The sequence below is a fragment of the Crocodylus porosus genome, unplaced genomic scaffold, assembly GCF_001723895.1.
Source record: "Crocodylus porosus isolate Cpor-Errol unplaced genomic scaffold, CroPor_comp1, whole genome shotgun sequence".
Classification (NCBI taxonomy): Eukaryota; Metazoa; Chordata; order Crocodylia; family Crocodylidae; genus Crocodylus; species Crocodylus porosus.
The window spans coordinates 4,070,948-4,097,691 of record NW_017728911.1 but is presented as its reverse complement, the minus strand read 5'-3'; the positions used below and the strand labels follow the sequence as shown (position 1 = coordinate 4,097,691).

The 26,744-nt window shown below is 45.5% G+C and overlaps 2 protein-coding genes across 4 annotated transcripts in view; both read left to right on the top strand.

The window, feature by feature from the left end:
• Positions 1–8,528: 8,528 nt before the first annotated feature.
• On the top strand, positions 8,529–25,004 carry SCAMP5 (secretory carrier membrane protein 5). 3 transcript variants are annotated; one of them, XM_019533326.1, is made up of 7 exons: positions 8,529–8,547; positions 13,951–14,042; positions 14,413–14,541; positions 18,306–18,462; positions 19,698–19,799; positions 20,311–20,428; positions 22,071–25,004. In XM_019533326.1, exons 2-7 carry the CDS (start codon positions 14,036–14,038, stop codon positions 22,263–22,265), a joined length of 708 nt encoding a protein of 235 aa, XP_019388871.1. In that variant the 5' UTR covers positions 8,529–8,547; positions 13,951–14,035; the 3' UTR covers positions 22,266–25,004. The 3 variants fall into 3 exon arrangements, with proteins under 3 accessions (XP_019388871.1, XP_019388869.1, XP_019388870.1); XM_019533324.1 differs by lacking the exon at positions 8,529–8,547 and adding an exon at positions 8,841–8,922; XM_019533325.1 differs by lacking the exon at positions 8,529–8,547 and adding an exon at positions 9,865–9,885.
• Positions 14,477–26,744, top strand: part of PPCDC (phosphopantothenoylcysteine decarboxylase) — a 44,098-nt gene continuing 31,830 nt past the window's right edge. The window contains exon 1 of the mRNA XM_019533321.1: positions 14,477–14,541. The gene's annotated coding sequence lies outside the window, so the exon portion shown is untranslated. The remainder of the gene's footprint in view (positions 14,542–26,744) is intronic.

Genomic DNA, 26,744 nt, shown 5'->3' with positions numbered 1-26,744 from the left:
GTGGTACCGTTAATTGCTGTGGCTTCCAGAGCCAAGTCCAGCACTGGGAGGTGAGGCTCCATGCCACTCACACAGCCCACAGAACCAAAAGTTTGAGCACCATTGGTGTAAGATGATGACAAGGCATCAAGTAGATGTCTGAGAAATACATGGAATGGCTGAAAAGTGCAGGTTTATGGTGAAAACAGAGATTTGCTGAGCACTGAGGTGGTATGTAATAGTAGTGGGCTGGGGACTGCTCAGCACAGACAGCCTTTAAAGCTTAACTCAGTTCTTTATTTTCCTAGGCACACTTGCCTCTCGGAAAACACCAGAACAGAAACCCTCAAATCCATAAGCAGACATAAACATAGTCCATCCAGAGTTATCTCACAGTCCTGGGCCTTCTCTCAGACCCTGAGACATGACTCTGGCTCTCAGCTGCTCTCAGCCCCTCCGTCTTCCTTCTTTGCCTCCTTTTCTCAGGGAGGTTCTGAGAGAAGTTTAGCATATAGAATAGGAACACCAAACCAGGCCTCTCACATCAGCCTCCAGAGTGAGTTCCCTGGTGTAATGCTGCTGCTTCCAGCCTCACAGCCCCTGGGCCTCTTTCCAGACCTTGAGAAAGTGCCCTGACCCTATATTGCAGCCACTAACCTGGCAACTCCCTGTCTCTTGCCCACTCCGTAGCGTGACCATATGTGGCTGGGACAGCTGGGTGAAAATTGCGATGAGCATTCCTGGGTGTGGGGTACAGAGGCAGAGCATCAGAGGCTATGAAATAGGAAGTCCTAGCAGGCAGTAAAATTGCCCTAAAATAAGTTATCTTGATTAGTGGACTGACCATTAACACTAATTGCTACTTTACCTGTGATTGTTAATACCTGTGAAGTAAAGAGCAATGGGTCATTATGGGCCATTGACTTCCGCAGCTTGGAGGAGGGTAGGGCAGTGTCCTTGATTTCACATTGTCCAGTATAGTCACCCTATCTCTCTTTCTCTCTCTTTTTTCCCAGACCCTGAGAGCATACCCTAGCCCTGTGTTGCAGCTGCTAGCTTGGTAACTCTCTCCCATTCCCAGTTCTCAGATCTCTCTCCCTAACTCCTTTGCCTGGGAGCTTTTTGACTTCCCTTTGTACTAGCTTCATATTCCTATCAGCTGATCAGGTCCTTCTGGGCAGATCTGCAATCACTGCCACAGCCTGATGTGCACAGCCTGGTACCAGCCTCTACAAGCCAGCAGCCTGCTACAGTAACAGTACTCTGATAAGAAGTGCTGGACTGAGTGTCCTGGAGACTGAAGCTCTACACATCACTAACAGCACAGCAAGCTTCCCAAGTGTGGGCATACCACGTGTCTTTGCTTTGTGGGTATCACTTCTAGGCTTGTGAACACTGTTTAGTCTCCATGAATGTTCAGTCCCTGCCCTTCACCCATTGAGACCAGTTTGGATGCCCAACAACAAAGCATTGCAAAAAGCAGGCATACCTTTCACCCATAGTGTATTAGATCCAAGGTTTTCAGGCTGTTGATCAAGCACTAAATTCACAGGAGGTAGATAAAGAATTTGCCTAAAATGTATAGGAGTGCTATTTTTGGCCACAGGTGGTCTGCATTAATGTCCATCTGTTTTCAGAGCATCATTTTCTGTCAAATATGTGAACAGATGGAAATTTAGAAGGAATAACATTGCAAGAACAGTTGTATTAAAATCTAACTGGAGTTCTGGAGAAACGATTAGCATATAGAATAGAAGCAGATGGATAAGACGGTGGGAAGGAAGCAGAGAGGTAAGGACAGAATGAGTAGCAGAGAAAGATGGAGAGGAAGAGACAGGACAAGAGAAGGAGAAGAGAGGGTGAAGGAGCTGTTTTCTAGGTACACGGTCTAAATAGTGGATCCCTCAGAGGATATTCTGAACTGAGGAGGAGGCACTTTCCACACTACTACTGGCTACATCCTTCCCTGGCAATGATGCTGGCAACCATTTGTACCTTGGCCTTCCTCTGACAGGTGAGCTCTGTCTCACTACCTGGACTGCAATTAATGCAAACACCCATCACTTCAGACAGAACTTATTCTAACTTGCATTCAGGGTGGAGAAACAGGTATGTTGAGCAAGTGTGATGTACAGGAAGTGTCAGAGCACCACCTTGAGGCCACTATTACGACACTGCATGCACTGACCAGTTTGCTAGTATAGTCAGGAAGGGCATCCTGCTTTTCAATAGATTTAAGATTTAAAAAAAGACCTTGGTTTGGTTTGTTGTTGTTGGGTTTTTAAAACTCTTTCTGTCTCTGTTTTCCCTTCTGCATTACCTAATGCAAATCTATGGGTCTCCCATTGACTTTGAAGGGGTTTGGAGCAGGACTTCAGAATTTGAATATTTCATAGTTTCATTGTTTAATAGTTGGCAGGGTCAGAAGGGACCTGAGCAGATCATCAAGTCCGACCCCCTGCCATGGGCAGGAAAGAATGCTGGGGTCAAATGACCCCAGCAAGGTGTCTATCTAACCTCCTTTTGAAGACCCCCAGGGTAGGGGCAAGCACCACTTCCTTTAGAAGTTGGTTCCAGCTCCTAGCTTCCCTGACTGTGAAGTAGTGCCTCTTGATGTCTAGCCTGAATCTACTCTTGGTCAACTTCGTTCTTCCTTACTCCCAGGAGTGCTCAGGGGAGCAGGGACTCTCCCATTGCCTGCTGGTCCCCCTTGGCAAGTTTATAGGCGGCCACCAGATCCCCTCTTAGCCTTCTTTTCAGGTTCAGGTCCCATACCCTCTCCTCATAGGGCCTGCCCTGCTGCCCCCAATCATGCGAGTCCTCTGGACTATCTCAATGCTGTCCACATCCCTCCTGAAGTGCAGCGCCCAGAACTGGATGCAGCACTACAACTGTGGCCTGACCAATCTTGCATAGAGGGGGAGGATCATCTCCTTGGACCTGCTCGTGATGCATCTATGGATGTATGACAAGGTGCATTTAGCCTTCCTGTGTCCCCACATTGGTGGCCCATGTTCATCTTGGAATCAATAGTGACTCCAAGATCCTTTTCTGCCTCTGTGCTGACAAGAAGGGAGTTCTCCAGCCTGTAGGTATGCTGCTGGTTCTTCCTCCCGAGGTGCAGCACCTTGCACTTGTCAGTGGTGAAACCCATCCTATTCTCATCCACCCGCCTCTGTAACCTGTCCAGATCTAGTTGTAGCCTGTCCTTCTAGTGTGCTCACTTCTCCCCATATCTTAGTGTCATCTGCAAACTTCAACAAGGTACTTTTCACCCTCTTGTCCAAGTCACCAATGAAGATATTGAACAGTGAAGGCCCGAGGACTGAGCCCTGGGGGACCCCACTGCCCACTTCCCTTCAGGTCGAAAATGACCCATCCACCACCACTCTCTGAGTACAGCCCTCCAGCCAATTTGCAACCCATCTGACTGTGTAGGCATCAACACCACAGTCGCCTAATATTTTAATGAGGATGGGGCGAGAGACAGTGTCGAAGGCCTTCCTAAAGTCCAGAAAGACTACGTCCACCACAACACCTGCATCCAAGGCTTTTGTGACCTGGTCGTAGAAGGCAACCAGGTTGGTCTGACAGAACCTGCTCCTAGTGAACTATGTTGATTGCCCCTAAGCATAATCTCCCCTGATGGTCCCTTGGAGATGTGCTCCTGGATAATTTTCTCAAAGAGCTTTCCCAGGACCAAGGTAAGATTAATGGGCCTATAGCTTCCTGGGTCCTCCTTCCTCCCTTTTTTGAAAATGGGAACCACATTGGCCCTTTTCCAGTCCTCTGGCACCTCACCAGAACACCACGAGCGCTTGTAAAGCTGTGCCAGGGGTCCCACAATGACTTCTACCAATTCCCTCAGCAATCTGGGGTGGAGATCATCAGGACCTGCTGATTTGAGCATGTCTAGTCCCTCCAGAAGTTCCCTGACTAGGTCCTCACTAACCCTGGGCCTGGCTGCGCCTCCCCTGGGTCTGTCCGGATTCCCAGTGGGGGGGATGTCCCTGTCCCTGCTCAGAAAATGGAAGCAAAGAATCTGTTAAAGAGATTAGCTTTAAAGTCTGATGGCCATTGCAGATGACTTGGCTCTCAGATCAGCTGACTTTGGGCAATTCAGTAATTTTCTCTGTCCATCTGTTGAATGGGAATAATACTTCATAGCCACTTTCACCACAAAATAATGCAAATGGTCCTATTTTAAGTTCTCTGAATGAAAGTGAATATAAAATATTAATTAATTCTTTATTTTTCCCCTCATCCTGTACTTTGCTGCTCTTTACATGTGCCAGATGGCAGGAGTTCTTGCTAGGAAGAGATGGGATTCAGAGCATACCAGTGTGGAAAAGAGTATGAGGAGGTATAAAGGAGGTGAAACCTCATTAAGTTAATAACTGATATAGAAAAAAAATATGAATATTTATTATTATTTGTTTCTATTTGCATAGCATTGGCTGACACGAGTGAAGAGCATTGAAACAGACATTTTGCTATCATGTTCTTTCTCTCTAGCTGCAAAGTGCTGTGAGTATTGAATCCATCTGTCTCTCTGTTGATTATATATGGGCCTTAGCAGATATACACTCCTGACTCTGGAGCAGTTACTTTCAATTTACTAAAAAAAACACCGTATGCTACTAATGAACAGCACTGGATGTTGAAGGTCTCTGTGTATACACAGAATGGGTACAACACTGTCAAGTTCATCTTTCCCCTTCATCAATTCATTTGCCAGTCTCTGTCCTGAAAGACTGAGGAGGAAATTTCTCCTACAGGCCTCTCAGATGTGTTAGATGCTCTGTTTGACTGATAGCAGGAATGCCAATTAGTTCCAACTATGAGGGTGTCATGAGAAGGTACACACTTGTCTGCTTGAAACCACGTGGAGACTTCCAAGCCCATTTCATGTGGCTTTGGAGTGGGGTGGGGCTTCTGCAGATAGCCTGCAGTACAGTCCTAGTGTGTCTCAAATCCACCATGGAGACAGGGATGTGTCACACCGCAGTAATGGTTTGACTCAGGTTTATGTTGTTTGAATCCTTCTCAACCTCCAGTGCTCTGGGATGTCCATAATTTACCTATGGGAACTTAAGAAAAATATAGGGTAGAAAGTTAAAGCCACAAAGAGTGTGTGGACAAGTGTAGCTCACCCTGTGTAGTGGCCAGAACCAGAAGGGTTACTATCATAAGCAATAAATATATGCTCTTGGAGACATCCAGGAAATTGTCTAGCAGTTAAGATTAGCTAATGCAAAGCTTGCAAGTTTGCAACCCACAAGTGGAATTTGTCTGTCGCAATTTAACCAAAGTGTTGAATCTGTTTGCACTGATCATGGGAATGACTGGGCCCCAAAAATAAGCAAAACTGCAAGATTAGCTGATCTAACAGTTTTTTTAAAGGTCAGCCATAACAAGATCTGACCACCTATTTAGCACATTCCAAGGAATAAGAAACCAAGGGATTAAGCTTGCACAGAGTAATGCTAATTTCAAACCTCAAAGTAATGTGGTGTAATTTGCTTACTGGGTGAACCCGAGTTCGGGTGGTAACCTTTCATGATAATTTCTAACACCTTTTAATCCCATAGGGTAACAGCTACAGGGCAAGATTGTGAGTGGCTCTAAAGCCAACAGATTAGCATAAAATAATGCATAAAGGAATGCTCATGTCAAGTAACCATTTTGAAGGACGGGACAGAAGGACCATCACTGTACTCCCAGTGTGAGCAAGGACCAGATCCTGACCAAGGGACCTTCCTGGTGACCCCTCAGACAGCATTGATCGGGGATGCCTGACTTCGCTGGAACAACTTGGCGTGCACCTGGCATAGAGGGACTGCCGATAAGTTGCCAACCCCATGTGGGAACTCTTTGTCATTTTGTCTATCTGTTTTTATTATTTACTATTAGCTCTTTATTATTGTACTATTTGTTTGTTGCATTAACATTTCTGTTAACTGTTGTATGCTAAGATATAAGTAAATTTGCCTTTACTTTACTCCCGACTTGCTTCCTCAATCCCAAACCCAGCAGCCTAACGGCTGATACACTCACAGCGCCTATGACAACCCTGATCCAAATTGATAATATTTTGTAAATCAGCTTATAGGATTTAAACATTTCTGGGCTGTCCAAGAATCTTGGATCTCAGATTTGAAGAGGGGGCATTAAAAAAATGAAACAGTCCCTTCTAATTTCAGTAAGACAAGCAGTGAGAGCAAGGCAACTTTCTCTGTAGATTCATGATCTGTAGAGCTGTCAGTGATATAAGGAAGGGTAATTAAACTGAATTGATCAGTGCTGTATGATCTGACCTAAATGGATAGTATATGTGTAATAATATTTTATTTACCAACTTCACTAGGCTAATTCAATTTTAGGAAAAAAGCTTTCATTGCAAAAGGAGGAAAGAAAAGATGATGCTGAGCTAAACTCATGAGGATTGTTCCTGAGATGAACAAGATACTTCTTTTTAAAACTGAGCTGTAGATACACAGGGGAGGATGCTGTCTATTTTTAAGACTTTTGTTGCCATTTTTGTAGCTTGCAAATAATTTAAGACATTAATCTCTTTTTCCAAGTTTGGTCTACTTAAAGGAAAGAAAATCCTTCTTCCATTTACAGCAATATAACCTGTTAATCAACCAAATATGAAATAGGCAACAATGAGTGATATGCTAGTCCCATTATAGTCAGTAGTCAATAGCCCAAATATTTCAACAGGGCTAGAATTTCATGCTATGACTACTGCTTTATTCCATAAACTCCAAGGATAAGCATACACAACTAGAGACTCCAGGTCCCTTGGAGGGAAGAAAACCCAATAAGCTTTTCCTCCCCTCCCATTCTAGAGGAGTTGTTGCAGGACCTGCAATGTGAAATCTCACATATTCTGTCAATGAACCTAGCCCTGTTCTCACTAAGTATCAAAGTCTGCTGAAATATTCCTAATTGCACTGCAGTAATGGTCATGTCTCTGAAGTGATGCCTTCTAGCAAGTTTTCTCCAACTGGGGGCAATCCCAAATTAAAATCTAGGGTCCTAGTCAGGAATCATAGGATCTAATGGTTGGAAAGGACCTCAAGTATTACCTAGTTCAACCTCCTGTACAATTATAGAACACACTATTCCTAACCACCTCAGACAAGTGCCTATCCCAGAGTGCCATTCTCCTTTTCCTACGTACACATGAACCTCTGTATGATCTCTTACTCTGATATATGTTCATCTTGTCCTCTAGATTTATTGAGTAGCTCCTACACATTGAGAACTTCCTGCAAATGCCCAACCAACTCCCTTGGTTTCCAACTGTTGCTTGGCCAGCAGTAGCTACCTCCCCAACAACTGCACAACAGCTTCTTTTACAAACCAGGGAGGTCTGGTTGCTTCTGTGCCAGTGGGGACAGAACTGGGCATAAGAAGAGCTGTGTTTGGCTAAAGTTTATTTTTTTTGTCCTTAGTAGGTGAAGTAGGAGCATACTCCTCACAGTACTGGAAATCCAGAGTAGCTTCACTGAAGACAGTCAAGTTTACTCCATATTTATATCAGTGTACCCAAGACCAGCCTTGGACTTTAAAATGGAGAAGAATCCTCTGCTCAGAAGAAGCTACTTAGGTCAGTGTTACTTTGTGCTCCTCCTGTTCTGTGCATTGTATCCTCCCATTGCCTTGCATCCTGCATCTAGATTATAAACTCCTTTGAGCAGGGACCAACTTTACATTATATGTATGTTCAGTGACTTGAACAACAGGTTCCTATACAATAAATAAGTAGATGATGATCATAGCAGAGGCTAGGTTAGGAGCTGGCAAGGACAGAGGCTAACACTCTGCTCTTGCAAGAACTCCCATGGGATCTTTAATGACTGTGAGAAGTGAGGTCTTAATTGCTACCTTTCATTGCAAATGTTGCAAAATTAACAGAGCTGTAGTTTCTAGAGTTAGACACAGGCACAGCTTTGGTATTAATTCAGAAGGAAAAGGCTGCTGACTGCATTACCATCACCCTGCCTTTTCGTAGGCTGTTTCTCAGTGAAGTACTGACCTCATCTGACCTAGCTTATGTAAAATGGTAAATAGCATGCACCCTGGCCTGTGACAGTGGAAACATAACACCCATGCAGCCTATTATTTTACCAATAGCCTTTGCAGAGCATAAGCACTTCTTCAGTACATTTTCCTTTATTGCATCCAGATGATAAACTAGCAATAAGGCAGGAAGTACCATGTTTGCACAGTCTCTCATTCTGGTTGTGTTATTTGTCATGCCTACTATTTTTTTCTCTCAGCCAAGGATTTTTAACTGTGTTGGAAATGAGTCAAATTGTGCATTGCAGCACTTGGGATGGCAGGCGTCCCTATCAGGCGTGTGTGCGGGGGCGAGGGGGGATTATCAAATGCCCTCCAGTTCCATCTGTTCTTCTCTGCGTCCAGACAACTCCTCGCATAAAAGCCACCAGGCAGGGCCCGCCAGGAATGGTGGTGCATGCACCGTCTCTGCTCCCAGGGTGTCACCGGTAGTCCTAAGTCAGGCCGAAAGGACGATGCCAGGCCTCACAGCGCAAGGTGGGTGTTCGACTGTGAGCGATGGGTGCCATGTCTACGGTCACGTTGCTCCCAAGTCCTTGGAAGCCTTTGTGCCGATGGATAAGCGGAGCCGGCGGCCCCTGCTTGGGGCGCGAGGGCCAGGGGCAGGCACGTGCCCTGGGGGCGGCGGGAGCTCCGCTACCGGGTGGACAGCGGCTCTGCTTCGCGCCGCCCCGGCCGCAGCACCACGGCCAGCGGCCGGCGGCTCCGCCTCTCGCGAGAGCGCGGGCACCGCCCATAGCGGGGGCAGGCAAGCGCAGAGTCTCGCGAGAGCGGCGGCCGTTGCAGCAGGAGGCGCCGGGCGCGGAGCCGAGTGGGAGCCACGGGGCCTTCGGGCCTTTGCGCCGCCGGGAGGTGAGTCCCGCCTGGGGCTTTGCGGCGGCCGCCACAGGCCTCCCGGCCCGCGGCGGTGCGTGTGAGGGGAGCCTGCTGGGGCCCTGCGTGTGCACGGGGGACTGCTCCCTCCCGGAGTGCATGCGTGCGTGTATGTGCGTGTGCATACAGGGGTGTCCTCGGGGAGGCCTGGTTGCTCCCCCCAGTGACACGGCCGTGCCCAGCACTGCTGGCCGGCGCCTTAGGCCGGCCCTGTGTGGCCTGTGTTCGCCCAGGGGAGATGGGCGCCAGCTGAGATCCTGCCTCTCCGACGCAAGTGCGGTGGGTTCAGAAGAACAGTTCTTGTTCAGGATCCCTCTCTTTCTAAGGAGATGTGTTCAAAGCTTGGGTGACAGACAGTGCTCGTGGCTGCTGGAGTACCGGCCCTTGGCCCCAGCTGTGACGAATATGCAAGGGAGAATTCCTGCCCAAAGTGGTAGGCGAGTGAATGGGCTCCCTGCAGTGGGAGCACACTGGGGCTGTCTGTGCCTGTGGCATGTGGGAGCCAGGGTTGGAGCCCAGTGATTTACACTTTGTTCCTGCAGGAGAGAGAGGAGCTGAGTATTCCTGTGAAAAATGGATCCTATAACCCGTGTGTAAAGGGGTGTGTGTGCGGAGAGTGGTATTCTCCTTTTCCCTTGGTGCTTTTTGCTCACTGTCTTCTGCTTGCTTACATTTGTTTCCTCAGCTGGGAGAAATGGCTAAAAATGACACTGTATAAAAACCAAGCCCTAGTAAGACCCTACGTAAGCTGGTGTTCTGTTGTTTTTTTGTTTTGTATTAGTCATGTCAGAGAAATATTAATGATCCAGGCAGGATGCTCTTTTTTATTTAGGGCATCAGCTATACAGGAAAAAATCATGGCCTTAACCAGCTATATAGGAAAAAATCATGGCCTTGACACCAGGAATGTGGAGGGCACATGCAGTTGATCTGCAGGCAGAAGTAGGTGATTTTTTTTTTGCATAAAGAGTGTCTATTCTTTCTCTTTTTAAGAGGCCAGATGTTTCCAATGAAATCAATGGCAATGCACCTTGTGATTCTGTTAGGACCAGGGTTTCACCTGATGACTACTAATATAAACAGTAGAAAGTAAAGAATACATCACACATCTCCACCAGAAGCAATAAGTTTTGATGAAGTAATTGATCAGTTAATCAAGCTGAGTGGTACTTTCATGGTTATCCTGGGCATTCAAGTGAAAGGATAATAGACCTGGTTTCAGTGGCTGCTTCAATGGCTGGCTTCGTCTCCATTAAAGTAGCACTGATAGATTAGGCCCAAAAGTTGTATTTGATCATTAAAGATTTTTGTAATGTCTTTAATTTGGCTGTAATCTTGCAAACATGTGCATGTTAATCCTTTGTTCTTCAGTGATTGGGTGCTCCATTTGAGCCATCTTGGGGGCTGATTTTAAGAGTTGCTGAGCAATCCCAGATCTTACTGATGACAAATGTGCTCAGCTGTTTGATGTCTTCCAAATTGGGCACATAGCAAAGTCTCTCCTGCATATCTTGGCAAAAATGCCCAGCCACTGCATGTATCTCCAGTCTCCAACCTTTCCATTTACCCTCCTGAGCCATGTCCAGATGAGCTCAGATGTGCAGTACAGGCAACCCCTGCTTAACGCTGTTTTGCTATAATGCTCGTTTTAAATTGATACCTGATTTCACTTGGTGCTCAGCAAGTTTTGTTATAATGTGCACCATCTTGAGTCATTAAAAACAATTGCAGCCGCCATCTTGGGTTGCCATATACTTTTGGTTTTGCTTAATGCTCAGTTTTTCAGGGAGTGTTAAGTGTGGGTTGCCTGTATGTGGTGCCGCAGACCCATCCCGGGGTAAAACCACACCAAAAAAAAAAAAGCGGGGTGGCGCACGTGGCAGCAACATGTGCTGCCCAACGCAGAGCCTGGCTGGCCAGAACCATGCTCTGACTGGTGGCCAGGTTTCCTGTCGCAGCTGCAGTCCTGGAAGGCCCCCAGAACCCCAGGTGGGGCTACTGGGGCCAGCACAGTAGCTGGCCCCAGCCTCTCCTACCCCATCTGAGGTAACCTGCTATGCACTAGAGTGCGCATGGTACAGGCATTCCCCTGGGAAAAAAAATGTCTGTGTTTATCTGGATGTGGCCCTTGATGTCAAATGCTTCTATTTCTGGCCCTTGTTTCCTAAATGCATTCCATATTGCTCTTCATTTTTGATGCACAAATCTGAGGCACAGGTTGGTCAGGGTGGGCAATATTGTCAGTATTAAATCCAGGGCAGGCTAGGGCTGCGCACTGTTGGTGGCAGTAGGGCAGTGCCGCAGGGCATGTGGGCTCCAGGCTGTTGTGGGGTGGGGGTGCATGTGAGGGGGCTCCCATTTATACCTCACTATAACCACAAACTCTCCCCCACATCCCCACGCTTTCTCGCATACCCCACACGTGCGTGCGCACGCACACACGTACCCATAACCCCCCACAAGCCCTATACCCCCATGCAATATATAAGAATAGGATTTGGTTTTTAGCTATTGTACAATCACCTCTATATGCACTATGCGAATGCACACAAATCAGGAGAAAAATATATATATATTTTTAAATAAAATATGTTATTGTGGATACTTGATTTTTAGTGTATAATTTTTTTTTTTCCTGGTTCCAGGGTGGCAAACTCCCTTCCCAAAAGGAGTACTTCCAGGGGCAAGGGGGAGGGACTTCTAGTGGCAAAGGTTGGGTTGGGGGGCAGGACTTCTGGTTCCAAGAGGGCAACGAGGGGGAAGGGTACCTGTCAAGGAATGGAGCTATTCTTGCCGTCCTCGACAGCTCGCCAAAACTTAAGTAGCTCTCCAGCTGAAATAATTGCCTGCCCCTGGAGTAGATACAGGTCTAACTCTTATAGACCTGCCAGTAGCCTTTGGCAACATCAATCATAAGAACTGGGTTACCTGTTCAAAACCTCCAGATGGAGTAAACAACAGTACTATTTTTTAGTGTTTTTCCTGTCCCCAGGGTGTGATCTCCTTAAGCCTTGGTGGCTCCTAGGCAGGCTTCAGTAGGGTTCTGTATATTTTTCTTTTATATACTTTTCTTAATGTATATGTGAGGAGGCTGTGGGAGCTGGACCGTTTGACCTGGGGTGCTGCCAGGATGAAGTTAATGCACAGTGCTGTAGTTATCAACAAAACCCAAACTGTATGTGGCTACCCCCTATCTGACAGTGTTGGCCACAAAGATCGTATTACATCACTGCTCCAGTAAATGCTGTCTTGCCTAAATGCAATTCACAGTGGCAATACTGATTTCTAAAAATTTCTAGATACCTGTGTAGTCCTACTGTTCTAAAATGCCCTTTGACTTCCTGAAAGATTGCTACTTTGAATTGCATGTTTTGGGCAAGTGAAGCCATCTCAGTCCCTAGACTTATGCATTTAAGTCACTGCATTCACAGTGACTCAAGCTTTCTTTCACATCAGCTGCTCAATTGACCCAAGTTTACTGACTCAGGATCTCAATATGAGACCTACTGTTGTACCAGACCCACAAGCAACCCTTCTCCTCTGTCTCTGCACCAAACACATGGGCACTTTCCATCCTTCCTCCATGGCTGTCCCATGCAGATACTCCTGCCCCCTGGACATGGGCTCTGCTGCTATACCTCACCAGTGTCTCGTGCCATTGGTTTCGCTGGTACTGCAGACTTGATGGCTCAGTATAGATGTAGGTCACTTGAGTAGGAACATAAGACTAAGCCTACCCCTGTCTCACATTGCTGAATCTTCTTTTGCTCATCAGACTCCAGCCAGCACTTTAATTGGTGCACATGCTTTAGGCCTTTGGAGCTAGTGGGCTTACTCTGTACTGATGTCACTGTACCATGCTGTGCCAGAAGCAAAAGCCAGAGTGAGGGGAAGCCCAGAGCCTCGGGTAGCAGCTGTTGGCAGTTGTTCCTGCTGTCGCCACAGAATAACCAATCATGAGCCACATGTGGCCCATGGGCCACCAGTTGGACATCATTGCTTTTAAATTATGCGTGGAGTTTCCTTGAGTTGCTAGGAAAGGCTGACAGATAGGGCTCTGTGCCACATTGGATCCAGATCAAGGTTTCAATCTGTTTGGGGTTGGGTTTGACTCTTCTTTAGGAAAATGCAAACATGGGTCTGGGTCTGCAGTATAGCTACATGCCACACAACAGAGCTAGCTGTTTTTATCAAGCCCTTCCTTTGCTCCTTGCTGAGCAGCGTGTTCTCTTCTGTAGATTACAGCACAGTTGGGTCAGTGTTTCAGGCATGCCTCTCTCGTGCACTCCAGCCTGATCTCCTCTCCTTGAAATAGACTGCAGTATAGATGTAGGTCACTTGAGTAGGAGCTAAGACTAAGCCTATCCCTGTCCCATATTGCTGAATCTTCTTTTGGTCATCAGACTCCAGCCAGCACTTTAACTGCTGCACATGCTTTAGGCCTTTGGAGCTAGTGGGCTTACTCTGTACTGATGTCACCAGGTGTTGTGATTACAAGTCTGTGTATAAATGCTGCAGGGGTGTGTGCCTGGTAGAAGGCATACAGAGAAATATAACCATGCCTTATTATAGCACTGTCCTTGAAGGTGAGTTATTTTGGGCATCTGAGGAGTGTTTGTTTTACCAGAGGTGATTTCCGTGTCATGCCCCTCCCCTCCCCCCCCCAAGGAGATTGGAAGTAGTTAGGATCTCTGTCTGCAAATCATTTCAGAGAATGATGGAATATACCCGGCTGCTTGAAAAAGTTTGGAGAGGGCTGGATTTGATTCTGAACTTGGGAAGGATATACGCTGGGAACTGGGAAAACACCAAAAAGCTACAAGAATTTGCTTGTGATTTGGTTGGGGGGGAGGGGAAGGCTGTGATGATGTACTATGGTATAGGACATGTTCCTTTCCAGTAACAGCATCAATGCCAGTAGATGCTTGAATATGGGGGGAGGACTATTTCTTTTTGTTCCCTCTATCTGCTCCCTTAATGTCACTCCTATCTCTTGTTTCCTTCCAGTTCTGGCAATTCTGAGTTGTTCTCTGGTGCTGCCCTGCCCTGCCTTCTGCCTAGTTTCTCTCTGGACTAGAAGCTGAGAGAGACCATGGCAGGTAAGGATGAATCTCTCCTCAAGAGCTCTTGGATGTTTTTTTTCATGAAGGGGCTTGGTGCTTTCCTGCATGTAATAAATATGCTGTCCCTTGCAGTTGAGTTACTCTGATGTAGAGTCACAGATGTGGCCTGTAGCCTGGGCTGAAGTGAGAAGGTGTGTGTGGGGGGGAGGGGCATGTTTGGTTTTGTGTTTTTTATTAAAAATTGTGCAGAAGATCCATGAAACACAGGCACAAAATACGGCTGTACTACTTTCAGTGCCACTTCAAGAGCAGATGTACTCGCACAAATTATATCTGATCAGTTAGGAGGAACCTGGCCTTGTATTAGGCCTGTCCATTAATCAATATTTGAAATCTCTTCTTGCAGAAAAAGTGAACAATTTTCCTCCCCTCCCCAAGTTCATCCCGTTGAAGCCATGTTTCTATCAGGATTTCGATGCCGAGATCCCCCCACAGCACCGCAGCATGGTCAAGCGTCTTTACTACCTCTGGATGCGTGAGTTACTGGGTCAAGTACCTTGTATCTGTAGAAGAGAGAGGCACTGGGTGGGTCATGGCAATCCCTCTGAATGCTGCCTCTCCAGAAGCTGCTGATGTAAAAGGCAGAGCAGCACAGGGTGGGGAAACCTCATTCTGCCTTCCAATCCAGGGGCTATTTTTTGTCTCTTGTCTATTTATGGAGTGGTTTAAACTACCAGTGACCCCAGTATTTGACTGAGACATCAACTTTTCTAGGTTTGGGACTGGGTTTATGCAGTAAATATGGAGCAGGATTCCATCTTTCCCACTGTTCTGAAGGGCTTTAACCTGTCTCTAGCTTTACCTCTGCTGCAGCCAAATGTACAATTCTTTTTTAGGGTGTCCTCTCTCCCAACCCCCTTGGTGACTGTGCTTCACAAGCTGAGGACTGTTTAGACCCTCTGTTCCCTACCAGAGCTTGCTTTTTAAGGAAGCAAATCAGCAAAACAGTTTCCTGTAGCTGAAATGTTTACTGCCTTGATTCTCTTTGTTTTATTCACTCTGCTGGAGAGCTCATCATGTGGGAGCTGCAAGACCCCATCAACACTCTTCCTATTTTTACATTACAGCAGTATCTGAATTAAGGCTCTCTCTTCCCTGCCTTTATATCCCAGCCATGATCTCATAAAAGGGTTCCCCTCTTCCTCTCTCACTTGGTTCATCCCAATTTCAGTTAGGGCCCTCCTAGTCAAGAATCTGAGACCAGCTGATGGTGTTGCCATGGAGCTGTTTTCTATCTCTGCCACCCTCCCCGTACATCCTGGTCTGAAAACTCGACAGAGCTGCATGGCTGAGCTGGACTCATAGCTGCCTCTGAGGCAGAAGTACCACTTTAAATTAGTATCTAGAGGGCCTCATTGATGTAGCAGGAAGCCTACTTGATGCAGGCGGGGTGTAACCTCCACAGTACCCTGCCCTCCATAGTGTAGCAGTCTGGGGGTTTCCTCATAGTCAGGTCTTACCTGCCTCTCTCATCTGTGTAAAAGATGTGCTGTTCTCAAAGCTAATAGAAGATAAACAGGAAGTGAACCCTACATGAAGGAAGAGATCTCAAGTGCCAATTGGTCCCATCACTTGTTTATTTTCTATGCTGCTAAAGCAGGCAGTGGCAGGATGTTTTCCAAGGAGGAAAGGCTGAGGTTTACACCCTCTCTGGTTCTTCCTCTGTGTTCTTTTGCTTTCCTTCTGTGGCTTGGCATAGAGCTTGCCATCTCTTTGTTCCAGGCTTCCTGAACCAAGGGCACTTGGGGTGGCAAGACTGCATGGTTATGTAACTTTACAAGAGAGTACCTCTAAATAAGTACCTATCCATGTGATGTTTGCTTCCTAGCTGGATGAGAAACTCTGGCCTTTGCTGATTTGGGCAAAACAGAGGCTCAAATTGCCAAATTTGAGTTCAGGTTCTAATCTCTGGGCATTAGGGTCTCGCCTTCCTTAGCTTCTGGAGGGCTCCTTCCCAGCTTTTAACTGTGTTAAACCAGACATACAGGTCCTCTCAGGGTGCACTTCCATGTGTCCCAGTGAATGGCCAAGCCTGGAGTGCACTGGACGTGGATATAGAAACCATTGCTGCCACTGGCAATAATAGCCTCCTTGTTGGCCCTGCTAACTTTCTGCCCAGATCTGTCTCCAGGTTGTGGTGACAGTGCGGTGGTAGGACACCATGGGGAAGTCTTCAGGGCTGCTATTGACTGTTCACCTGAACTGTTACTATATGAAAAACTTCTATGTAGACACCACAGCCATGGTGAAAAAAGACTGCCCTCTTTAGTTGGGGGACAGATGGAAAAAGATTTCTGTTACTGAAGCAGTACTTCTGAGCTGACAGCTGAGTGAGCTGGAACAGAGCTTATTTACTTACTAGCAAATTGCCCGTCAAGAATGATGGCGGGGATGGAGCATGGGGTGGTGGGGGATGAGGCCAGTGCCATGCTGCCACCACTGTGCCACTGCTGCCTCCAAGGAGCAGGGCTGTGGTGGGGAGGCCAGCAGCGCTGGCCTCACTCCCTGTCCCCCTGTCCCTTCCATCATGGTGGTACTCCATCCCTGCCGTTGTTCTTGATGGGCAGTTCACCCCATGGCTGGAGCCATGCCCCCCAAGAGTGTTAGAGGCAGACAGACGGAAACACAGACAGATAGACTAAGCCTTTCGTATCTATAGAATTTTTATGTAGAAGCTTTGAGCATCCAGTATAAGGTGGAGGAAAGTGGATTTGTTCATGAACATTTCCATCCCCAGGCACCAGACATGACTTTCTTGGCATGGACAGAGCAAGTGAGCTGGCACCACTTGCCTTTCAGATGACCTTTGTTCATTTGTTAGGTGGTTTTGTTGAAGGTTGAAAGCTAAAAGGAATGACACTGAAGTAACTTTGCCTGAGGACAGGTTTGTGCTTGAGGTGAAGGTTAGAAGCAGCTGAATCGGCTCCAAGAGACTGTGTGTTTGTGCTTCTCACTCATGGATCTAGCTCTTTCAGGGAGCTGCCCACTATGCTCACTGACCCAGCCTGGTCCCAATTTTCAGCTTGCACTATGTTGTATTAGGAACTGGAAATAGGATAATTTTCCCTTCCTTTGCTCAGAGAGCCTGTTTGTGTGTTCAGCCTAAAAAATAATTCCCATAGGTGTATTTGTCCAGGTGATAGGAAGGAGGTGTACGGCTATTTTGATGCCTCTCCCTTGATTTAGCTGTTCTTGTGTTTTTAATTGATTCCTTTTGGCCCTTGATCCCCAAAGATTATCAGCACAAACGCCATATCTGTAGATTCACTGAGATTTGTTTCTATTAACTCACTATCCAAAGAGATGCTTCAGGTGAGCCTGTGCCTTGGAAAGAAGATACTGCTGGAAGGAGCTCCAAAAAAAAAAAAAAAAAGCACAGTATTAATAAGGAGTCCTAGTAGAACCTCTGGGACTGCTGTGTGATGTAATGCACTATATTGGTTCACTTGGTTGCCTGAACACCTGTCTCTCATACAACAGAGCATCCTGAGTGACTGCTTCATTATACAGCTTGAAAGAGGATGTTGGAATAAAAAGCAGTTCTTAAGTACTCAGGCATAAGAGTACTGATGAGATTCTCTAGTCTGCTAGGCTGCCCTTCACTGCTCTAACTTTTTCATTGCTTAACCTCAAAAGAGCAGAATAGAAAAATGTGTGCGTGCGTGTATATATAATATATATATTCACTCACACACACACACACACACCTCAAATTTATCACACTAATGCAGTTCAAAAACTTGTGACAATTAGTATTAAACATCTTATACAGGTTGGTCACCAGGGGGGAAAAAACCTTGGTGTCTTGGAACACCTCAGTGGAGAATATATTTGCTGGACGCTGGTGAGGGGCTTAGTTCCATTCTCCCTCTTCCATAATAAGGTGGAAAGAGAATATTTTGATTTTACTTCAGTTTTCCCACTCCTAGAGTTCAGGGTTTCACATGTCTTGTATAGGGTAAAGCATGCAGGGTAGCCCTACTTGGACCATGACTTGTTGATGCCTCCATGTCCCAGCTTCTTTAGAGCTACTGTCAGAGGGAACATTGAGGAGGGGAAGACAGGCAATTAAACTGGGGACAAAACTCTGACTTTTGCATTAAGGAGGTCCTGTCTGTGTAAGGGTTTCTGCACCCTGTGATAGCAATCACCTGAAAGGGTTCTCCAGTCACAGCATACTTTCTTTCAGTGTATGTGCTACTTTGCTTCCTCTGTGTGTCTGTGTGTATATGTTTGCAGTGAACAGCATCACCTTGGCAGTGAATCTGATTGGCTGCCTCGCATGGCTGATTGGAGGCGGTGGAGCTGTTAATTTTGGACTGGCAATTCTCTGGCTCATTCTCTTTACACCCTGCTCCTATGTCTGCTGGTTTAGACCTATATACAAAGCCTTCAAGTAAGTGATCACAGCTGATCTTGGCTTCTTGCTGCCTTTCTCCTCACAAATAATCAGTGCTCCGATTGGGTCACCACCTATGTGTTTGGGAATTCCTCCCTTCCCACCCAACCTTTCACTGTTATTCCTTAGCTTCCAAATATCAGGATTTAAGATCACAGGTCTCCATACCCCCCCCCCTGTATAAAGCATATTCCACCCCCTCCCTGAAAGTGAGTCATGAGAGACCTAGAAGTATACATTAACAGGAGACTTGAGATGCCGTGTTCTGGTGTGTTGCAGCTTGAAGTGATTCACAAGTAGTGTGTAATGAGTAGAAACATCCCAGCTCTGTTCCTATCCAGCTAAAATGGTTTAGGCTTTTGCTCCAGAACTTCGAATCTTCAAAGCTTCTGGTGGTGGTTTTCTTTTGCCCTATAAACCTTTTGGGGGTGGCTAGCAGGTGTTAGCATTGATTATAAAGGCAGATCAGAGCAGTTCCTTCATTGCAGTGCTTTGTGGTGTTCTACCTTTTATTCTCCAGCTCAGCGAATACTTCCATATACCCCATGGGTAGGATGGGGGTAGAAGGCTGGCATGGTAAAGAGGGCACTGGTCTTCCTGGGTTCAGTTCCCTACTCTGTCATAGACTTCCCACATGATTTGGGGGCAGTCAATTACTCTACTCCCAATACCTCAGCTTCCCATCAGCAAAATGGAGGTATCACTTCCTCTCCTCACAGGGATGTTGAGGATGTAATCCATTTCCTGTGAGGTGTTCATGCAATAGGGCCTTCTAAGTAGATAGAGAGTGTTGAAGAGACTCTGCCCTGTGACTAGTTATAGGCTACTTCACATGTCTAAATGAGAGCTGTGAAATTCTTATTGCTATCTAGGCCCCATCATCTGACTTTTGCCCTGTCTCTCAACTGCTACATCCACCTAACTTCAGCACCTCACAGCTTCCTTTTTTTTTTTTCCTTCCTTTTGCAAAGAAACACTATCTTGACTATTTTTTGTGGGCAGCTATTTGCACTGGACTGTCAGTTTCCTATTCTGATTCGCCACACTTTACCAAAACAAAACAAAAAAATCTCTCATGCAGAAAAAAGGCATTATTTAGCTGAGCTGGTGGCAAAGACCTTAGAGGTTCAAATGAAGAGCTTCCTCACTTGCCCTTGGAGTGCACCTGGAATAGTGGTGAATGAGAGGTTCAGAGTGGTGGGGATGATGACTGTCAGCTCTTTCTCTTGTAGGACAGACAGCTCCTTCAGCTACATGGCTTTCTTTTTCACCTTCATGGCTCATCTGGTGATCAGTATTATCCAGGCAATAGGAATCCCTGGCTGGGGAGTCTGGTAAGGAGAGGAGACTCTGTTGTATCAAGCTGTTTTTGTTTGGGGGGGAGGTTCCAGTTCAGGTGCTAAGTTAACTACAGCTGTTCTGACTCTGATGCCTGATGAAGCAAAACATTAAGGGGGAAGAAAGGGAGGGAAAGAAATCCTTTTAAAGTACAGTGGCTTGGGTAATTCAGGACAGCAGCTGGGTGGAGTTGAGAGTGTGGAGAAGAATGTAGAGAGATGGTGCAGCACTGTAGTGGTCCTGTGGGTGCTTGTTGAGCTACTTGCATATCAAACAAACATTGCCACTTTTAACTGATTTGTGGAATTTTTTCACCTAGAGAAAGGGTGGGATTTGTTACTTAGGGGGTTCCAGGTGACTGAAAGGTTTGAAAAAGGACCATCAATTCAGAGTAGATTTGTAGCTCACAAACTACAAACCCAATGCAGAAGCCCCCCAATCAACTGAATCTGTTGCCTGCATTGCTCAAGTCATTTAACCAAAGCCCTTTTTATGGTCTCCTTGCAGTGGTTGGATTGCTGCGATATCCTTCTTTGGGACCAATGTGGGTGCAGCTGTGGTGATGCTTATCCCCACCATCATGTTTACACTTGTGGCAGTCTTTTCCTTCATCGCACTCAGTATGGTATGATTTCTGGATTAGAGATCAAATGTTGGGGTGGTTTCTGGGTGTGTTTCTGGCCAAGGGATCCAGCTAGGATGTTCACTACTCTGGTGTTTTTCAGTACTTGACATCCTTTCTTCGCCTTTTGCTAGGAGCAGTTCTGTGTCTGGTGTCACTTGCATTTAGGGTTGGAAGTGCTGTTTTTGTGAGATGTAGCCTCCACCAAATCCATGGCTATGAGATCTGGAAACCTTGGTACTTGAATTCCCTTTGGTTTGACAAGAGGCAAGCTCTGGGCTTCTAAGACTTAAAACAAACAAACAAAACCCTAGATATGTTGTGATGCTTAACATTTAAGGAAAGAAATGTTAAGCTGAGTAAAAACCAGAAATAAAATCCTTTAAGTCTCTCTAAGAGCCCAAATTTAGCCATATTCTTGTTTTTCTAGTCCTCATGCCCAGAGGTTCCCAACCCCCAGGGCGCAGCCTGATACTGGGCCGCAAAGGGTTGACTGCTGGACTGGAAGTCTGGAATTGGTGGCATACTGTGGAGCAGCAGCCAACCCTTTTTTTATACTGTATAAAAAAAAAAAAAGGGTTGGCTGCTGCTCTGCAGTATGCTGGTCACTTCCGGACTGCAGTTTACCAGTCCTCAGTTTGCGGTCCACAGTTACTTCTGGTCCACGGACCAGTTTGTGGTCACTTCCGGTCCGTGGTTTGCCAATCCGTGATCTAAAAAGGTTGGGAACCCCTGCTCATGCCCACTGAGGGGTCCAGTCCCTGTGACTGGTTCTTTGATGTACTGTGTGCTTTAGTGCTAGGAACTGTTGACTCTTTACAGCTTCCCCCTCCCCCCTCTTTTACCCATTTCCTCCACCTATATATGGATGTGTTGGTCTTAATTACTGCTTCCATTTCCCTCAGAAACACAAATGTGTATTTTCTGGGGTGTGGGGCCAATTTTGGAATCATAAGATTAGACTGCAGACAACCTTATTTTTACTCATACCCCATTCATTTTCTAATCTCCCTTATTAGCCTGTGGAATAGCCTTAGTGGGAGAGACTTAACTGGTTCTGCTCTGGCCTGAATGGGCAGTAATTAAAGTACCTAACCTTTTGGTGACTGCTGATGAAATGAGTGGTGGTTCTGATGGAGGGTTCAAAGCAGCAGTTTTGGGGATTCCTTTGGTTAATAATCACCTGCAAACACAGGGGATAAGACCAGAAGATTCCTTTCAGTCCAGGAAATAGGTACCTGCATCACAAGCTACCATGCCAATGGGTAAATCTGCTTCTTTTGTTAGCAGTTGAGGTAGAAAGAGCAACAATGAAATGAAGGTGGAGCACAGACTGCTTTCATTCTTGAAAGGGAATGCATTTGAGGGTCGAGCCACTGCAGTTACTGTTGTACTAACAGTCCCAGCATCCCATTCTTCAGGGCTATCCCTAGGGCCTTCCAGATTTAGGCCTGAATCCTGTGGGGAGAGTATACTTGTAGCTGTCAGTGGGAGCTGGAGGTGCTTTCGGGATTGAGACACTTTGCATTGGGTTCTGCAGGTTAGGCGAATCAGGGTTATCCAAAAAATTACAAAAGTGATCTCCCAGTTGTCAGCTTGTACATCCTCTCCTTTTTTTTTTCTCGATCTCCTGCTCTCAACACAGGTGCATAAATTTTACCGGGGGAGTGGAGGGAGTTTCAGCAAAGCCCAGGAGGAGTGGACCACAGGAGCCTGGAAGAACCCGCACGTACAACAGGCAGCTCAGAATGCAGCAGTTGGTGCTGCACAGGGGGCTGTGATGCAGCATGAATCGCAATATTCTGCCACCCCAAACTACACCTATTCCAATGAGATGTGAGAAGACTGTCCTGAGCAGGAAGGGCAGGGGAGGGAGAGTGAGGCTGAGTCAGGCAAGCAGGAGTATAAGATAATTGATTTCCTCCCTCCTCCCCACCCCACTCTAACCAGATTTTTCTCTTTGTTGTCTTTTTTTTTTTTCCTCTTAATTTTGTTTCTTTGAGGTTTTCATTTTGAAGAAGCTGTGAGTTGCCCTGCAGGACACTTGTGCTGTGTGATAGTAGCTGTGTGTTTTGTGTTTCCCTGTGAAATAGTATATGGTGGTGATTTTTTTTTTTTTAAATAACTATGGTGATAGGTGTATGTTATAACTACATCAGCCAAAAAAAATCCCTCACCAAAATATCAAGAGCTGAACTGAAGATCCCTGAAAACATGGGAATCTTCACTTTTTTTATTTGCTAATGTGTGGCCAGTTGTGGGCTGCCTCTAGCAAGGGGAAGTATCAGCCCATCCACTACCAGGAATTCTCCTTTCTTTTTTTCCTATTGCAGGTGACTGGCTGATTTTTAGCACTCAAAAACCGTGCTGTTATACTCTGGTAGTCAGGAGACATCTAGTCATATCCCTCCTGGCTTCGGAGCCTACAGTTTCTCTGAACACATGACACTGTAAACAGAATCATTTACTCTTTGATGTATTGTATTGTTAGGAAGACAGTATTAGTGTGTGACTGTACAGTGAGAGCCTCAGGGCAGTGTGGGAAGCCGCCCTGTTTGCACTGTGGTGGACCTTCCCTTTAATGTGAAACTTTGGCACATTCCAAAAGCCACATTCTGAATCCCACCTTCTGAGCCCTACATTTTAAAGGTGTTTATGGCTGGAAAAGTGACTATAAAATTGGCACATTGGTTCTCAACAGATATGTTGTTGTCTTTGGTAACAGAAGGACCATAGCTTGCTGGCTTTATATACAGTCACATGTGCTTGCTACTAGTCCCGTTGCTGCAGTGGGATTGTGCGTGGGTAAAGTAAGCAAGATTTGACGTGAGTCATCTGCTGTCGTAAGAGTCTGCCTAAAGAAAAGGGTGCCCAACTTCCCCTGAATGCCAGGGGGATTTGAGTCTTAATTCCTGTAGGCTTCCTTGCAGATTCGAACCTTACTGGTCAAAAAAGTCTTTTTATTCCTTTTAGCCTTGGAAAAACCCACACAGTTGTGGGAGAGCAAGCTGTATTCAGATGTCTTGTATGTCTTCAGTGCAGTAGGCAGCTAACATTGGTCTGCACTTCTTATGGTGCAAGATGCAGAGATTTTGGATCCCAGGTGGAGTGCACAGCCCTGGCAATGAAGTATTTTGACTCCCTAAATGGAGCCAACATCTCATTGGGAAGGAATAGGAAAAATAAGCAGGACTTCTAGACCCTTTTCAGATTCTGAATGCACTTTAAATAGAGGCCAGATTTTTTTCCAAATTGTAAACTGAAAGCAGCGTAAAGCTAATCTAATCTGAACACTTTTTGTTCAGATTTCTTTTCCTGCCCCTGCTAAATGCCCTCAAGTCTTAAACTAATGACAGGCAAAAAGTAGCCCTCTAGCAACTTGACATTCCACAGCTTGTTACTTTTCTAGTAGCCCTGCCAATCCCTGTAGTTGCCTAATGATGCCTGTATATAAAACATATGCAAAAATCCACCAAATACAAATTAATCTTTTTTTTTTTTCCAGCAAAGCCAACCAAGAATAAGGAAGTTAACTGTTTTTTAAAAGTACAATTTCAGTCATTCTGCAGCAACCATCTGTCTTTTGACAAGACTGCAAAATGCAGTTACAATAAAAATATGTGTTTATGTATATAATGTATAAAACTTTAAAAAAAAGAAAGTAAACATTCTTTGAATCTATTATGTATTTAAGATGGGGTTTTAAATCTGGGGTGCAGATTACTATAGGTAGCCAAACATAAGTAAAAAAATTTACTATGCCAAACTTTTATGGTCTGTTAATCTGTTGGCTGAGAAATTACAAATTAACAGTGATTTCAGCTTCTTTTTGCATTTACAGTAAGAAATGTAACCTTATTAAAAACAAGGTGTAATGGACACGGCTGTAGCAATGGAGTCCTCCCCTCCATTTATATTTCCAAAATGTGTGAATATGGCAGACTGTCAGTGAAATTTAACTGAATTCATCTGCATGCCTGCCATAGCTGACAAGCAGTGCAGGATGTAGTACCTGGTTTTAATTACTGTAATCTGTGACTGCTAGCCAAGTGGTACAAAGCCCATAGCAGTGACCCACACTGGAAGTCACTCCTAAAATCAGTAGATTTTTCTACAGGTTTCATCTTGCAGAAAAATTAGAATCTGACCTGATATCTCCATTGGTGGAGTCAGCACTTCCAGTGGCAGTTGAATGCCAATATAAGTACTGGAGGGGAGTTAGAATGGGGTTTTGACCATAAATTCACACAGTAAAATTCTGTTTACATCTGTAACACTGGTTTTCTACCTTCTTCCTGTCTAGCGATTCCCTGCTCTGTCCTGAGTTTGTTTTACATGCATCACAGTACTGGAGTTGGCTAGATGCATAAGAGGCCCAACTTCCATTCTTATGGGCACAGGCTTCTTGTTGCCTTGCTAACATTAGCTTTTAGATTCTTTGATGTGAAGACAGTTGGGAGTGTTTTGTACCTATAAATATATTGTTCAAGAAATCACACTATGTAGAGGGAAAATGTTCCTTTTAAATTATATCTACTAAACTGCTGAGGAAAAAAATACAGCTTCTGTGTGCATGGTCTGTTTGTCTATACCTTCTGGGTGTCTGTGGCCAACCTTTTATTACATACTAAGCTATATATGCTATTTCTGCTTCTCATGGGAACCACCTTCTCTTGCCAGAGGTGTGCCCTTGTTCTAAATTCTGTATTATATGGAACAGATTTCCCCCTTTTTAATTCTCTTCCCTTGGTTAACCTATGTTGTCTACTTATCTGCTACTGGGAGCAATCTATTTGCCTTTTGTGTAGACCTAATAAAAGCTGGATCAGTCTGCAGCATAGACTGGTTCTTTGGAAGCTTACTTTTATGACTGGTGCTCTCATCTTCTTGCAACTTCCTTCCCTCACCCCATTTTTCTTGACTGACCTCCCATCAGCAAATTTCCTGCTGCCTTAAAAGTCCTGTTGAAACGTAAATGTAAATGGAATCCTTGTTGAAGATTTTTATGCAGACTTACAATTGCTGCACACTGTGCACTTTTTTTTTTTTAAAAGGAGTTGCTCATTAATATTTTTGCTCTGCTTGCACCTTTATAGATTGAGGTATAGCACCTTTCAGAGTCCAGCATTCTTATGATCAGAGACCAGTGTTGAAGGACTTCTGCAGTATTTCACTGGAAAGAGCCTGATTAGTTACCTAGTGAGCTAACTTCAGTTTTATTAGGTGCTGCCTTGGGCTACAAAATAGAAACTTTTTTTTAACAAATTCTGTCCAGGCAGAATTTGAAATGAGCTAGTTTGGTGTTCCAGCTGACCAAAATGATTGAGGGTGATGCTGTCTGTAAGCAGATATTCCAAGCTAAAACCAAAGTGCAGCATCAATTCTGTGATGTAAGGACAAAATATAAATATAATGGGCCAGGCAGTTAGTAAAAGGGGAGTGGATCTCCATAATGATATGAGAATACATGTTTTAACATTCTGAGCAAAAGTTCTTTGGGTGGTGGACGAGGATCTGGCTCTGTATTTAAAGTAGAGAGAGACTGGGGAGGGGAATGTTTGGCTTTGAGTCAGATAAATGTTTGATGCTGAACTAGGCTTGTGACTTGTGTGCCACTGAAACCTGGCCAGCTCCTCTCAGAACAATTTTCTGGCCCCTTCCACTTTTTTCTATTCAACCCCAGTCCTGAATCAGAGGGGTGGACTAAAATTTTCAAATTAAAGTACAACCCAGCATCTTTCAAAGCTCATGGACATGTGATTTCCCTCACTTGAAACTTTGGCTGGACTCTTCCATCATGCATAGCTTAATTTTGTTGGGGGAGGCAAACTGTGATTTTGAGTGATAACATCTGACAACAGTTAACCCTTGGCTGAAGTGGTCTCATCTCCTTGGAAGATAAGGAAAGATACGTTTTTGGGTCTTTTTTTTTAAAGACATCTGCACTGAACTTTTTTATTCTAGCTCTATGACAAAAAGGAAAGGATGCTGTACTGCAACCCATAGCACAGGAATGGGCAGTAAGTGGCCTATGGGCCAGATGCAGTCTGCTAATTGATTGTACCCAGTTTGTGGCTTCAGCCACCCAGGTACTGCTCCATTCCCCCTGCCTTCTGCTGCTCTGCTCTGTGCACCAGGTAGTGCAGGGAAGCCATGTTGGTGGCTGTGGGAACATGCTGGGCACTGTACGCTCAGCCAGGTGGGGAGGGGGGAAGCTGCAGCCTGTGCCAGTGCCAGTGCTGGGCTCCAGCTCCCAAGTGGGTAGAAGGCAGATGGGAGCAGCCTGCTGGTTTGTGTCTAATTTCTGTCCCTAGCCTAA